Here is a 14,978-nt window from a genome sequence, read left to right as displayed (position 1 = left end):
CCATGCTGTTAGCTTCAGTGGGGGCAGAAAACTCCTCACTAAGGCTTTGGAATGCAACTCTTGCTGTTTCTTTAAACAGTTGCTGTGCTGCACCAACTTATCTCCCTAAGTAGCTATACCACTTTAGCTTCCTTGGAGGTCAGTTACTCATCAGGCTAAGCACATCCAGAGTAGGAAGAAAATGCCTTAATCCTGTTCTGTGTGCTTGCTTTTATACACACATCCACAACTCTCCCACACGCAACAGGAATCCTCATTTGCTGCTCTGGCTGCCCATGCTGCACAGCTGCAGATGTCCACGAGGAGGACTTGGGCTCTTACTTCCTGTGTGTTACAGCGGAGGTACTTCTCAGAAATCCTAAATTAAAAGGTAAAACAAGAAACCATGTGGATTTATTTGCACATCTGCTGAATGATTTCAGGACTTCAATTAATGATGTTAAGTTTCTCTGAGAAATACAGGAAGCAAAAATGTGATAAAAATTGGCTAAAATTAAGTGCCTGTGCATTTACCTGAGGGAATTTATTTTACATTAGCATGATTATTAACAACAACAACAACAAAAGAGGCAGCACCATAACACTTTCCTGGTATGCACAAACAACTACTGGTCTATAAAACAGCATCGGCCTTCATACCCAGGGACAATTTTTAATTTAGATTAAAGGAAAAAGTTTCCTTTAATAACAGAAGAAGAGTCTGCTCTATCAGAAAATGAAATGAAGCAATTCAATCGAGGGGTGTTTATCGAACCACCAATCTTTACTGACCAGGGATTTTTTCAATATGTAACAACTCTTGATTTTCTTTATATTCAGAAGAAACCTTGCAATCCATGCTTTCTTGAATGACAGCCTCTGTTTCTTGTTGGACAGAAACTTGGATACAAAAAGTAACACTGTATGAACAGAATACTTAGCAAAAGCGACCAAAAAGTTTAAAACGCTTTTTAGAAGTAACATCAAAAAATACATTAGGAGTAAAATCCAGGTCCATCCAATTGTCTTGCCACTTATTCATTTTCTCCTGTAACAAAGAGGTGCACATTTTTCTTGGACTGTAGCATTTGAGCAGTGCGATCTATGCCAACCACTGCAGCCAATTTCTGAGCATCGTACTTGGAATAGAGCACAGTGCACGTCCAAGTAGCATCCACTCCACTGTCAGTGGCCTTCATCATGTTACACAACTCGCTGTAGAAGTGGGAGTAGGTTGGTAACTCGTAGAAAACGAGGTTCCTAATGCCTTTTATTGTGTACCTGTAGCAGGAGGGGAGAAGAGTAACTTTGTTGCCAATTTTTATGAAGTGTGCATGTTAAAATATCAATCCTATCTCAGTTTATCCATTTCAATGCTGTGGCTCAACTCTGCAAACCCTGCATCTTGGAGTAAACTTGCTACAGATGTGGGATTAAGGGAGGTCAAATGCTGCCAGGCATCATGACTTCCTCTGAAGTACCAGCCACTATCAATTTCTGCAGTATTCAGCCTCTTTGGCTAAGATCTTAAGTGAAGCCTGATCATTTTGGCTTCATATTCAAGTTTCACATCCATGAAACCTTTTCTATTTGCCTCAACATCTTCACCTAATATAAGAAAAAAATGTTCAATCAGGAACTTCCAAATGGCTCTTGTCAGGATGCGGCAAATTTTCCAGGTGCCTCAGCATGCTATACTGCCTTATCAAACTAATTATACACCCTTTCCCAGAATTTTATGTAGTTACAGTGGCACAGATGAATGCCAGTAAAGGGAACAATTAATCCAATTTCACAGGATATATAATTCCATCCTGACATCAGTGGACTCGGCAGCACTTACCTCCTGAACACAGCCCCATGCACACCAAAGCATTCAGAGCTCTGCAAGGGAACTGTGGCAACATGCAGAAGTTTTAAATTAAATTTTTTTAAGGAAAAAAAAGAAGTCGTCAGCGAGATCCAACAGGTTCAAAAAGCAGTGAAGCCCACCTGTGATTAAGGCCACTATACTTTCAGAACAGTATACATGCAACTCAGAGGAAAACAGGCCACAATTTACCTTTTGTAGAAGTGGAAGCGCTCGGTGAGCAGTAAGAACTGCTTCTCTCCCTTGAGGAAGGACCGCCTCGCTCTGCAGATGCCAGCCTTTTTAGTGTATTCACAAATGTGGGTAAAATTCAGCTCCTCTTTCTTGAAGTAATTTCGAAGTCGCACATAGTCAAAATATGATGGAACATAAATGAGCGTGTGTGACATGATGGCGTCGCGGTACTCGGGCAAAACCTTGTCGACGAAAAACTGAAACCTAAGTTAAGAAAACATGTATGCTTTAGTCAGAATAACACCTGGCTTTCATGACCTCGCACAGGAATATCATCAGACACAACAGACTGCTGAAGGTTTTAACTATGCCTTTCCTTCTTTAACTTCTTAGGATTCTACACCGGTAGAAGATAAAGGGTCAAGGCTTCACCAGTTCCACACAGATATCACAGAAATTGGTATTGTTCTCCTATGTTTCATTATCCAGTGCCTCCGGCAAGGAGAAATTTAGCATTCCTCTGACTCTGTGCAGGGCCTAGCCCACACCAGAAGACTAATGAAGACTTCTACTGCGAAATCCCACTGGCCCTATGTTCTGTAGGAAGCAGTAAACTCCACTGAATCTGAAATTGCAGTCACGAGGGCATAGCAAAATAGTCTGGAACACAGAGTACCTCGTATCTATTACAGAAGTTAAACTTTCAGCTTCTATCCTTCGGAAAACGTGAGGGAGCTGGACCACAACACGGCTAATGGAGCCGCTCAGCGGCACGTTGCGGACAGCCACCTGCAGGAACAAAGCAGGATGGTTTAAGGAAGTAGCATCTCAAAGGCAGCCCCTCTCCAGGCAGCCTTTTGCCAACAGCACACACACCTGCAAGCTGTGCTAAAGGCTTACATATAATTTACATGCATCAAATTAAGAGAAAACAAAACTTGACTGCTGCCTTGAAACAGAAGAATCAAATAAGTACTGCTGCAAGAAGAGCAGCTCTCTAAGCCTTTGGCACAGCATTAGAAGTCATCATGCAGCACTGTGGAGATCCAGACAGAAACATTTAGGGTAATAGAAATTACTGCCACACAGATAATTTTACAACTGAATTATGGAATTTTTCCAGGCTGGCTTCTCTGTTCCTTTCCCCCTTCATTATGCCTAAAGAAGGCCTTAGCTCTGACATGAACTCACCTGCCCCATATAATTGAAGCAGTGTTTGTTGAAGATAGAGTTAATCTGGGGATCTTGAAGAGCACTGAACAGCAGCGTCTGGCGGTAGTACTTGGACCAGTTATGGAGGTTTGGCATTCGCACTCGGGAAAAGTCTACCCCATGGGAATCCAAAGGCAGCAGGTTAATGTGCTTCATCAGGTGCTGCACAGACACAGAAACATACTGTTGCAGATTGAAGTAATTGCACCCCGACTGCAGAGAGCATTCACTACAGCAAGAAAGTGGACAAGGAAGAGCAAGATAGCACAGAATATAAAAGCAGTGATCGCCCAAGACACAGCTGCCTGGGATTTATTGACCCCATCAAGAGTAATTCACCTAATTTCATTCCACAGGACTCAAAACTGCCATCTCCTCAGTCATCAATAACAACAGCCTTTGCTTCTAGTCCTCTCCCATGGGGGAAGCCTAATGGATTTGTTTGTATATACTGACGTCAGCAGGTCCAAGGTTTCTGAGCTAGAAGCAGCTGAACTGCTGTTCCCACTGCATGCAGGGGCAGCCTGGGTGCAAGTCAAGGAATCCACCTGATTTTGGCCTCACTGAACAATGCCTAGGACTGGTACTGCTGTTGCTGCACCACAGACAGATGCACTCAAACAAAACAGAACAAAACAAAACAAAGAAAACGGGCTGCGGGACACTCCAGGAGCATCATGTAGGCTCATAAGCCAGCATTCCCCAGGACTTCCCAGGAAATAGGACACCTCCGGGCTCATTCAACACGTACAGTAATGCCAGGCTGCCAAAATGATAGGCTCAGATTCCTCAAAGGTGTTTCTGTATGAAATACACAAACAAAAACAACCCCAAACCCCAAGTTTTCATAGTTTTTGAAAACTTCTATGAACCTACAGCCATAAAACATGGCTATTGCCACGTACTGTCGGCAATTCTAAATTCATTATACATGCAAGATAAATCTGTTTCACTTAGGGCATGACTAATGCTTGGCATCTCTACTGTCAGCGGCAACAAGCACCAGTGCCCACTGCTTTCTGAAGGAACCTCAGTGAGGTTGGATAAATTCCTCACACAGCTGTGATCTGAGAAACTGTGCAGTCAGACAACTGGCAGATTTTCTCCCAGAGGTGATTAAAGGAACCATCACCATGTCATTCCTCATTCTGCAAAATAATTAGAGCTGTTTAAAAAAAGAAAAAAAGAAAAGCCATTCCCCCCCCCCCAAAAAAAGAAAAAAAGCCAGCCAACCAAAAATGTACCAAAAAACCCAACCCTACAACCAAACTATGATGAAATACAAGAATAAAGTACAAAATCATAGAATCATAGAATGGCCTGGGTTGAAAAGCACCTCAACAATCATGTAGTTTCAACCCCCCCCGCTATGTGCAGGGTCGCCAACCACCAGACCAGGCTGCCCAGAGCCACATCCAGCCCAGTCCTGAATGCCTCCAGGGATGGGGCATCCACAACCTCCCTGGACAACCTGTTCCAGTGCATCACCACCCTCTGTGTGAAAAACTTCCATCTTATATCCAAATTCTAAGATTTACAGAGAACAGGTACTGAATACTACCAAAAGCTGAAGGAAAATTACTTGTAGTAAAAGGAAATTAATATTGGTGGATGAAAAAAAAGCAACAAATAAATGTCTAGAATAAAGTCAGTTAAAAATAGCAAAACTATTCATTCTTAAAAATAATTAGATGAACAAGACACAGTGCAACACAAAAATACAGAAACCGTACCAGAACATGTTCCCAGTTCTGCATTAGGTAAATGTCTGCCTGATCAATTATGAGCATTTCTATGGATGACAGAAAATCAAAGTCTCTCTTCTTCTCTCCCTCTGTGCCAATGATAGTCCTCATACCCAGGGGAGAGGCAATGATGATGTCTGATGAATAAAATGGTGCATACAATCTCATACTCTTTTGAAGAATCGCAACCCCTGTCAGAACACAAATAGCATTTCTTAGTCAAGGTTAAGGATCAACCATTTTCTACAAGAAGACTCTGTAACAGTAACTCCCTACATTTCTTCTCCCTTAGCACATGCTTGTGATTACAGCAGGACAAAACCAATCTGGCTGAAACTTCTCTTCCCTGACAATGTGCTTATTCACCCTTCCTCCATTTCATAAGCCTTTGGCAGATTTTCATTGTTAGAACTCTTTCAGCAGTTCTTTCTTTTCTCAGTTTTTTCATAGCTTGCATGACATTACTGAGCCAAAACACATTTCTCTTGATTTACTGTTAAAATAAAAAAAAAAAAAAGGAGGAAAGAGAGGCTAAAAAGATGAAAAAAGCAGAAGTAGAAATGATTAACTACTGCTTTCACCCTCACCTCTAGGCTTTGGTCTATGTCATTATCTACTATAGTAACAGTTATTTCAATCTGTCATGAAAGATTTAGCATGGATCTCCTGAGCGCTGATTGCTTTCATTCACAGGGTCACAGGAGATGCTACTAAAACACCAAGGACGAGTTTGATCATGTTACAAAGGCAGAAAGCATAGCCAGACCTGCACTTCTGCCAGGGAAGGTGCTACCTGGCTTCTCAAGGCACACGCTGCAATCAACCAGCTTATGCATCACCTCTAAAGATACAGAGGAAAATCAAAGAAGCAGAGGAGAAGGAGACTGTTACCTATAATTATACGGACCCAAGTTTTCTGATTTTACAATCTCGATCTGGACCACATTCAAACCACCCACTACAGGCTGTCCAACACGTGTCTCTTCAGCTTATTGCCCTGTCTGCCTGAAGCCAGCTACTCTAAGCACAGCTGAAGGCACATCAAGAATTTCACACAGGCTCCCATAGGGACATTTCCTGCTGGCTATTTTAACCTGATAATAAAATTATTTTAATAAAAGGTTAAATTTCCAAGAAGACAGCACTTATCTCAAAACATGTTGGCATATAAACATTTTAGAAATTCTAAATGTATTTGGTTTAAAACCATGAAAGGGTGGTTTTAGTAAGGCGTAACAAACGTGCCCTAAATTAGATCTTCATGCTGAAGTAACAGGATGCAAAGCACATTAGGAAGGAATAATTATGCCGCTTCTATGATTTGCTTCTGCAAGTAACAGCACCCAAAGTTTCTTCAAGCATTTCTTCACACCTAGTAAACGGATCAAGGAGACTGCACTATAGGAGAGGACTGAAAGGCAAATTATTTTGCTACAAAACATAAGATGCTCTCAGCAAGACAGATATTCACTGGGGAAGCACGAAAGATTGAGTGGGAACAACTTGCATCTTCCACTCTATCATTAAACCTCTTGGGATGCCAACATACCTCTCAAGGGACAATAATTTCAAGACCCTTTTATCTGTCAAGTCAAGTCAGAAAAAAACTCACTAAGGCAGCTCCAGTAACCAAGTTAATTCTTTGCACACTGAGTTACTAAAACAGCTTGAAATTACTATGAAATAGTCTTAAATTTGCTGTTTGTCCAACAGTCCAAATTGCTGGCCGTTCCTTAGCATTCAAGAAAATCATGGGCAATACAGCAGAAAACTGCTTTGCTCAGTACTGAGCTTGTTCCATTCTTACTGACTTCAAGATACACCGTGAATACGCTAACTTGACCTGCTTCCTTTTTTTTATGGCAAGGAATGGAATATTTTCAAAAACATTCACGATGCCACTGCAGCCATAGCATAAATACCTAGGAGCCCTGAGTCTCACCAGCCCTGATGGCTCCCAGACATCAAGGAAGAACCTGTTAGATTACCCCTCACTTCTTTATAAGCCCAAGGCATGTTCTGTAGGTCATTACCAATTCTGAAATGGTCATCAATGTTGCCGGCGAAGACGGCCTCATAATCTTCAGGTCTTTTCAGGTTGGGGGGCTTCTCGTCTGGGTCAGAGCCAAATTCCCCTTTGAAGCGCTTTTTATTACTTACATCTATTTTTCTTTTCTCATTCACTTCAAGAAGACTGATGAAAATGTGCACAATTCGCAAAGCGCATTCCCGGAAGGGCACTATCATCAGCACCTGCACGGATCAACAGTTACAACAGAACAACCCAGAAAACACAAATATCCACAGTTAAGAATGTGAAGTAATTGTTTTTGTCTTTGAAGTGCCCACATTTGGGCCTCCCAGCAATCAAAACAAGCATCAGCTTTGAAACTGTACAGCAGACAGTTGGCACAACAAGCGACAGGCTAGTCCAAGTTGAATCTACCTGATTACCAACCAGTGGGTGCTGTGGGTTAATGACATGAGCCCCAGTGCAATGATACTTAGGACTCTGTGGCCTTGTAGCAAATGTCTTCCAGGCACAATCAAGAGATGTGGAAAGGCACGTGGAACGAATCATGCAATAGCAGCAACAGAAATACCTCCCACTAAAACACATTTACACAGCCTGACCAGACCCCCAAAGCGTGCCGGGAATCACATTACTGAAGGGCTCTCACCTTAGGTCTGGTGAGCCCCTGATCCCTGTAGTCGTCACTGTCAGTCCCTGGCTTTTGGTCTCTTTTTTTGGCATTGTTGCTGAGCACCTGGGCATTTGCCTTTAGAATGTGGTTCAAGGCATGTAAGCAGTAAGCATGCCGGATTTCTTCTCCATTTGTTAAAGCATTTCTCTCCGGATAGAACAAGTCCCTGTAGGTATTCATAATACAGAAGAGCTCTCTTTGTAACGGGGTAAAAGAGGAATCACTTGGTTTGCTTGCCGACAGGAAATGTTTATTCACTTTTGGCCAAGTGGATTCTAAAGGCTTGTGAAGATAAAGCTGTTTCACACTGAATTCTTTGTCTGGTTTTAAAGTTGTATGCTTATCCAAAGTGGATGAAAAAGTGAGCTGACCCAGCCTTGGCCACTGAAGGAAAAAAAAGCAAACAGAAGAGTCAAATGTACCAGATCTAGTACAGTGTAAAGCACAGCTTGTTTAATCAATGTCATGAAATTTGAGCAGTTATTTTCTCATAATACAAGCTGAAACCTTTTTTTCAATACGCAATTTCTTAGCATCTAACTTCAGCTCATTAGGTCTGGATGTATTTTGCAGTGATATGGCTACAACTGTCACCATTTTGCAGATAAGAAAACTGATGTCATTTCTGCCAGTGCTGGAGTCCAACTACATTTACAGATCAGTCACACCTCTGCACTGACTTCATGGGCAAAACCTTTCAGTGTAATAAGAAAAAACTCTTGCCTTTAAGTCTTCTGTCACACAATTCCCATTCTATTTCTGTAATGTGGCCACATCAAATTAAGCAAAGATATGCCATGCAATGCTTTAGGTAGCACTGGTATTTCTGACCACCATATTAAAAAAACAAAAAAAACAAAAGAGAGAGAGAGAGAGAAGGGAAAAAAAATATCCCAGCTAGCTCTCTGACTGTATAATCATTGGGTATCTTCCAAGGAATGTCACCCAGCATATGGGTGACCAGAATGTGAGGCAATGCTCCAAAACAAAATCAGATGTGAAAAAGTTAAGAAGCAAAACTTGGTCTAAAAAGAATATTTTGAAAAACAGTACTGTTTCAAGTAATGAGGTGGATTTTTTCTCCCCACATATTACTGCCAGTATTAACAAAAGTACTGAATTCCTCTTTAGCTGATTGCAAGTGTGTACAAAGGTAGAATGACCTTGAAACAAGAACACTGCTGAGACTTTCCGTGGCCACCTCAGGAGCTCAGTTGCAGTGCACCTCTCTGGCACCCTGCTGCTACCATCCCGAGATCAGCCCTGCTTCCACCCAGTGCCAAGAGCAGCACCAAATCTTGGATCTCAGGACCACAAAGCAAAAAGCTCTGATTTTCAGATGTGTCACCATATGCTGACATAACAGCAGACTTCAGACCCCAGCTCTCGCTCAGCATTAAGCAAAGAAGAAACACTTCAGCAACAATAGTGACAAAACCTTGACAGCTCCAGAGCCAATAGCTAATAAAGATTATGAAACTACTTCACTCGTATACAAAGATATTTTTATCCCAGCAACTTGAAGAACGCTGGGTTGCTACAGAACAACATTACCTTGCTTTGACTTGAAGTTTTAGAAAGCGTAGATATTTTTTCTACTTCTTTTTCTTCGAGTTCTTTGTCCATGTGCTGCTTAAAGGGATCTGTTTTAAAACAGAAGTAACAAAGTCCTGAGAACTACCGTAGCTAATAGCAGAATCAAAAGTTTCAGAACAGATTTGCAAGAGATATGGACAGTTTTTCTGCTGGCCAACACTGTATCTCAAACTAGCTATTTCAAAGCACTGGGAGACAAGAGAAAGGATGTCAAATTCTCTCTATAAAAACAGAACAGATTTGGCAGATTTGCCTAAAGAAGAATTTTAAAAATAAAAAAGGAATGTGGGGAAAGAAAAAGCGCTTACTAAAGTAATCAAAGTTTAAATCACAAAACAAATGTTGGGCAGGAAAGCACTGTGCAGTAGAAAAGATCAGCAATTTTCTGCCTCAAGCTCTGACACTGATGAACATCAGTTAGCGCTTCCACTCCTCGCAGGTGAAGTGGGATGTCAACAGTAAAGATCTAAGGGAACTCACTGCCCTCAATTTGTGGTTCTGCTGAGGGCTTTGCATTGCTGGGCAGTGACATGAGCACAGTTAGTGATAAAGCAGAGTAAGATAAGAAGATCAGGGGAAAGGTAGCAAGGATTGCCAGAAGTGAGCAAAATTACAATTCATCTAATCAGCAATTCTTTTTGGAAAGGAAAGAGATGAAGAACTGTAAAATCATATTATATTCAGAGCCTGGTATGCATAATTAACATGTGAAGCTTATTTTGAAAACCAAACCCTGTACACTGCTGCAGCACTGTAACACTCACTAAGGAAGAGCAGTGAGAGGACACTAATGCCTGCCTAAGGATGCTTAATCCACATAAAATTATCCAACAGAAGTCCAGGCATTTGCTAATCACGACACTTGAAAATACCTTCCCAATAATGCACAGGAATAGGAATCATTCACTCTTCAGTACATTTTACTGATTTCAGCAGTTGTAAAATATGACATGAAGCAGGGTCACTGACCCTGGAGGTGTTCAAGGAACGTTTGGACGTTGTGTTGAGGGAGATGGCTTAGTGAGAACTATTGGTGATCGGTGCTTGGTTGGACAGGGTGATCCTGTGGGTCTTTTCCAACCCTGGTGATTCTGTGATTCTATGATTTTCAGCAATTCTAGTGGCCCTGAGGATTCACTTTCTGCTGTCTTAGGTGATTCATCTTCCACAATCAGTTATAAAGCCACTTCTATAACATTCCACTGAAAAGTAGTGCATCACTTACAGGTTGAACAAAGCTTTTAGGATACTTGGCATGCAGTTGGAAAGCGTTGGTTCTCATTAAAATGCAATGCCAACAGCCTAAAAAATATCCTCGTGGTAACAAGAATGAGCTGTTTCTTCTATCACATGGCCCTTTGATGCTTCCACACATTCCGTGTATCAACCAGGCTGCCTCCCAGATCTAATGTCAGCTGCTGCTCTAAGATGACAAGCCAGCATCACTAGGGATGCTACATACACATTCCTCTCTCTCAAACTATGCCACCTGATATTAAAACCACAGAGCATGAAATATGAATAGGAGCTCTGCAAGTGCCAACATGCGGCGCATCACTGAAGGATCACACACCCGTGTGCACAGCTATTTGTATTACACACTCCAACACTGGAGCTCAGATTTCACCCACCAGTGCACTGTGGCACCAGCATGCTGGGCTACACCCTTAAAGCTACCATACAGACCCTCTATTGATGCCTCCCTGATCCTGCTGTAGTCAGACTCCTCTGCACATACTTCAAAACCCAGAGAGCCTCAAGCATTTGTCTAAAAATTATAAAATGCCATTAAAACAAAAGAACAAGATAGCATCCTCTATGCATATTTCTAGTTTCCACTAGTTTGGGCCTTAACCAGTTACAGCAGAAACCATGCACAAATCCCTGTCCATATCAGCTACAGGAAACAAACAGTTCAGCTGTATGCATGTGTTAACTTTAAATGTCCCTTATGTAACAGACTCACACGTGGGCAACACAATAAACTGCGTAGCCAAAGAACTTGGCAGCTACATAGCATCTCATTAGAGAGTTTGATAATTTATGTGTTTACAGATGCTCAAAAGGCAGATCACCAATGAACAATAATACTACGTTTTACCTTCTGAAAAGGCTTGTGAAGAATTGCTCTCTCTCTTGTCTGCATCACAGTCTCCACTCTCCTCTTCCATGAAATTGGTTTCCAAGCTAAACTCAGCTTCATGTTTCACATCAGTAAACTCCTCAATTGCTCCATGATTCGGGTCACAGGAAGTTTCCACCCCATCAGCTTGCTCCTGGCCAAGCGCCTGTTCTGGTGGGTCTTTAGCTGTGACTTCTTAAAGAAAGAAACATGTTATATTCTCCTGGAAAAGCTACTATCAGTAGCCACTGCTGGCTGCCTATGTCAAACACTTTTACATTACACTTTTTCCTTAAAAAATCTTACGCAAAAAAACAAAGACAGGCCTTTTGTTTTACCTTTTTTGGGTTTTTCTTATTATCATTTCTTAAAAGCTATCGTTATCTGATATGCCAGAAGTTAAATAATACAGAACATAGTTTCCCTGAGAAAATTTAAGGAAAAATATATTCAGAGAATAGAAGTTTCAGCTTCCAAAGAATCTAAACTGAGAAAACAGAGTCGACTCCTCCCTCCCAGAATTTCCTTGGGAACTTCATGAATGAGGATGCTTCCTCATATGGGAGGAGGTTTCCTTAAAATTTAAACACTCTTTACTCTGCTGTGAGGCAAATCTTTCCCTTTGCTCAGCAGCAGCAGCCAAGCCAGATGCTGTCTGAGAGAACAGCTTGCGTCTCCCAGCGAGTGGGTGAGAACCCCTGGTATGCTGCTCCATGTGGATTCCTCCTGTGCTGCCACACAAACAACATCTGAGGAAGAAGCAGCAGGCTGGCTGCTGGGAAATGAGCACAGCTACCCTTTGCCCTGCTAAATACTCCAGCAGTTGCTGCTCACACTCACGAAGCGGCAATGGAGCAACAGCCAGAAGAGCACCCAGCCAACCAGCCTGTCTGCACCAGGATCAGGGCTAAAAACAGACACTATTCAAACTTGCTAACTGAAACAATAATTACCAAAGCACAGCAAAAGAAACTACCTTCTTCTTGCTCTTGTACATCATTCTGCTCTTCTTCACCTCCAACAGCTTCTTCGGGCTCCTGGGACCCTTCGCGACCCAGTTCTGCTTCGCTTTCCTCAGCTTCTTCTGATTCACTTTCATCTTCCTCCTCCTCACTCTCAGACTCAGGAGATGCCTTCAGGGTGGCCAGAAGCTTGTGATAGACAGAGACTTGTTCCACCTCAGTCTCTGAATCGCTTTCCGCACTTGATTTATCAGAATTGTCAGACTAAATGTGAAAACAATAACAACAACAGCAGTCTATTAGACAGCAAGCAAACACCCTCAGCTCCAGCTCCCATACAACATTTTTTTCTTCCCAATCTACCCCTATGCAGATGCAATGAGATTTTCCCCAAATCTCCATTTTATGTTAACAGTTTTATCAAACATTTCCATGTAGACTCTGAAAGGACCTTGGCAGACTTAGGTCCTGGTGCTTTGTTCTGCACTGCTTTGACTCAGAGCATCACAAAGTTCTTTCAGCCCCGGAGAACAAATTTGTTCTCATGACAAACAGGCCTTTGATTTTCCTACAAAAACCACATGTAGAAGGGCATACATGAAAATGCTTTTAGCTTTCAAAAAGAAAAATGGAATAACCTTCAGCTGACCAAAGTCCACCAAAGAATGGTCAGGTCTAGCTCAGCATCTAAAGCTCTAAGCTTCAAACAAGCCAGACTCCAAAAGTTAGGTCTGTCCCAGCCTTACGCAAACTAAAAACAACATGCCAGGTTACAGCCAACTTCATAGCAAAACCAGGACTATAAGCACAGCAACATTTATTTCTTTCTTAGCTCCTTTCAGCACAAAGCAAAAGCTCAGTAAATACAAAAAAAGAAAAAAAAAAAAAAAAAAAAAGTGCTAAAGGAAACAACCGAGCAGAGTCATTAATTACTTTCTCCACACTACAACTTTGAAGTCTTTAATTGGTTTGATGATAATGGAGGTTAACAAGAACAAAAACTGAAACACTGTAATTTGAAGACAGGAATGAGCATGAACGTTTTTTCATCCAGCAGAACAAAACATCTCATTCCCTAACTCAAGCACCACTGTGTATAAATGCAATAACTTAAAGCATGTCTTACTTTTTGCCATGGCTAAGTAACATTAAAAAAAAAAAAAAAAAAAAAAAGCAAGAATAGCAATATTGTATCCTGTTTCTTCTGCTGTCTCTTGGTATTGCAGTCAGGAGTCTGAAGAACAATTTGGAATTACAAAGAAATCATTCATTTTTTCCTCCTAAAAGCAGGTTTTCTAAAAGGAACAACCAAATCTTCCTGAACAAGAAAGGCACAGTGTTCCACTTCACTGAACTATACAACAGGTAAAATGAAGAAGAAATAAAAATATATTACCAGTTCACATATTTGAGTTGCTTCTGGTCTTCCAGAAACCCTGAAAAAAATCACCAAAATATACTGCTGTCAATGATATTATGCAGAGAATAAACACAGATGAAGAAGGGAAGAAATTGTTGAGCCTTAGAGCAGTTGAAAGAAAGCTTAAAGCCACAGCATCACACAATTCTCCTTAAGGAAACACAGTCAGGGCTCACCCTGACAGGCTACTCTCAGCTCATGATACAGCCTGTGTGTGGAGCCTGGGTGTATATGATCATGAAGAGAAACATTTTAAAGCATTTCTGGGTTTAATCAGAATACCAAGTGTCAAAAAGAACCTGAGCACAAAGCATAAATACTGGGAAAAGTCTTCTGAAAGTGCTGAGCTTCCTGCAGAACACCAGAACCTAGCAGGACTTGGAAAAAAATTCCTTCCTCTCCTCAGAGGGGACCAGACCAGGCCTGAGCTACGTGAACGAGGCCTGCAGGGAAACTGTAAGGCTTACACAGGCTGAGCTGGAACTGTCAAAGCAGCAAACTGGCTCAGCACAATGCTCCTTTACATCTGTAAGCTGGACTCAGGGCACCCAGCCGTAACTGTCTGCTGAAGAGAAAGACGGAGCAGCGCGGCAGCTGAGGGCAGGGTCGGGCAGGAGCTGCTGCTCCCTCTGGCAGCGGCCTCACCCCGAGCGCAGGCACCGATCCCGCCCGCAGCTCTCGGGAAGCAGCTCGTACAGCAGCCAGCCAGACGGGAGCCCACCTGTGGCACTGAGCGCTGCCCGGCGGAGCGGGAAAAGCGGACACGTGCTACGGGAAAAGCGCATCAATTCACCAGCGCTGGGGATTCTGCCAATGGGACGCTTTAACCCAACCCTTCTCAAAAGGCGCACGGCCAGGGCTCAGGGCACAGGGCAGCGCGGAGGCGGCCCGCAGCGCTCACCGGTCGCACACAGGGTGCTGCTCCCCGAACTGCTGCAGGTGTTTCCTCTGCCTCTTGCTCAGGCCGCGCGCCAGCTCCCTCCCGCCGCGCCGCTTCCCCATGCCGGCAGCGCCGCGCTTTACGGCACGGCCGTCAGGGGCGGCTGTCGCAATGCCGCGTGGCGGCGCGCTGCGGGCAGCTGCCGCGCTCTGCTAAGGGCCGGCTGCGGCTACAGCGCCCACACAGCAGGAGATGCGTTCCGGGACGCTGCCGGCTTTCTATAACGATGAGGGACGCTGCCGTGTGCTCTTCA

The 14,978-nt window shown here is 42.8% G+C and overlaps 1 protein-coding gene across 1 annotated transcript; it reads right to left on the bottom strand.

Moving 5' to 3' along the window:
• Nucleotides 1-363: 363 nt before the first annotated feature.
• UTP25 (UTP25 small subunit processor component) lies at nt 364-14,791 on the bottom strand. The gene is made up of 12 exons (XM_042811987.1): nt 14,687-14,791; nt 13,762-13,801; nt 12,380-12,629; nt 11,383-11,598; nt 9,240-9,328; nt 7,662-8,069; nt 7,014-7,233; nt 4,969-5,171; nt 3,215-3,397; nt 2,700-2,812; nt 2,042-2,287; nt 364-1,260 (listed from the first exon to the last, which is right to left on the bottom strand). The coding sequence occupies exons 1-12, from the start codon at nt 14,785-14,787 to the stop codon at nt 1,014-1,016; spliced, it is 2,316 nt and encodes a 771-aa protein (XP_042667921.1). The 5' UTR covers nt 14,788-14,791; the 3' UTR covers nt 364-1,013.
• Between the last annotated feature and the right edge of the window lie 187 nt (nt 14,792-14,978).

Source organism: Centrocercus urophasianus, unplaced genomic scaffold (genome assembly GCF_019232065.1).
Source record: "Centrocercus urophasianus isolate 14NV4802_14NV808 unplaced genomic scaffold, USGS_Curo_1.0 seq_10, whole genome shotgun sequence".
In the NCBI taxonomy this organism is placed as follows: domain Eukaryota; kingdom Metazoa; phylum Chordata; class Aves; order Galliformes; family Phasianidae; genus Centrocercus; species Centrocercus urophasianus.
This window is presented reverse-complemented; position numbering and strand designations above follow the sequence as displayed.

Coding starts and splice junctions, on each gene's coding strand:
- UTP25 (XM_042811987.1), bottom strand. CDS start 14,787: ATGGGGAAGCGGCGCGGCGGGAGGGAGCTGGCGCGCGGCCTGAGCAAG. Junction 7,234..7,661: donor AGGGGCTCACCAGACCTAAG/GTGAGAGCCCTT, acceptor TGATCCGTGCAG/GTGCTGATGATAGTGCCCTT. Junction 2,288..2,699: donor ACTTCTGTAATAGATACGAG/GTACTCTGTGTT, acceptor TTCTTAACTTAG/GTTTCAGTTTTTCGTCGACA.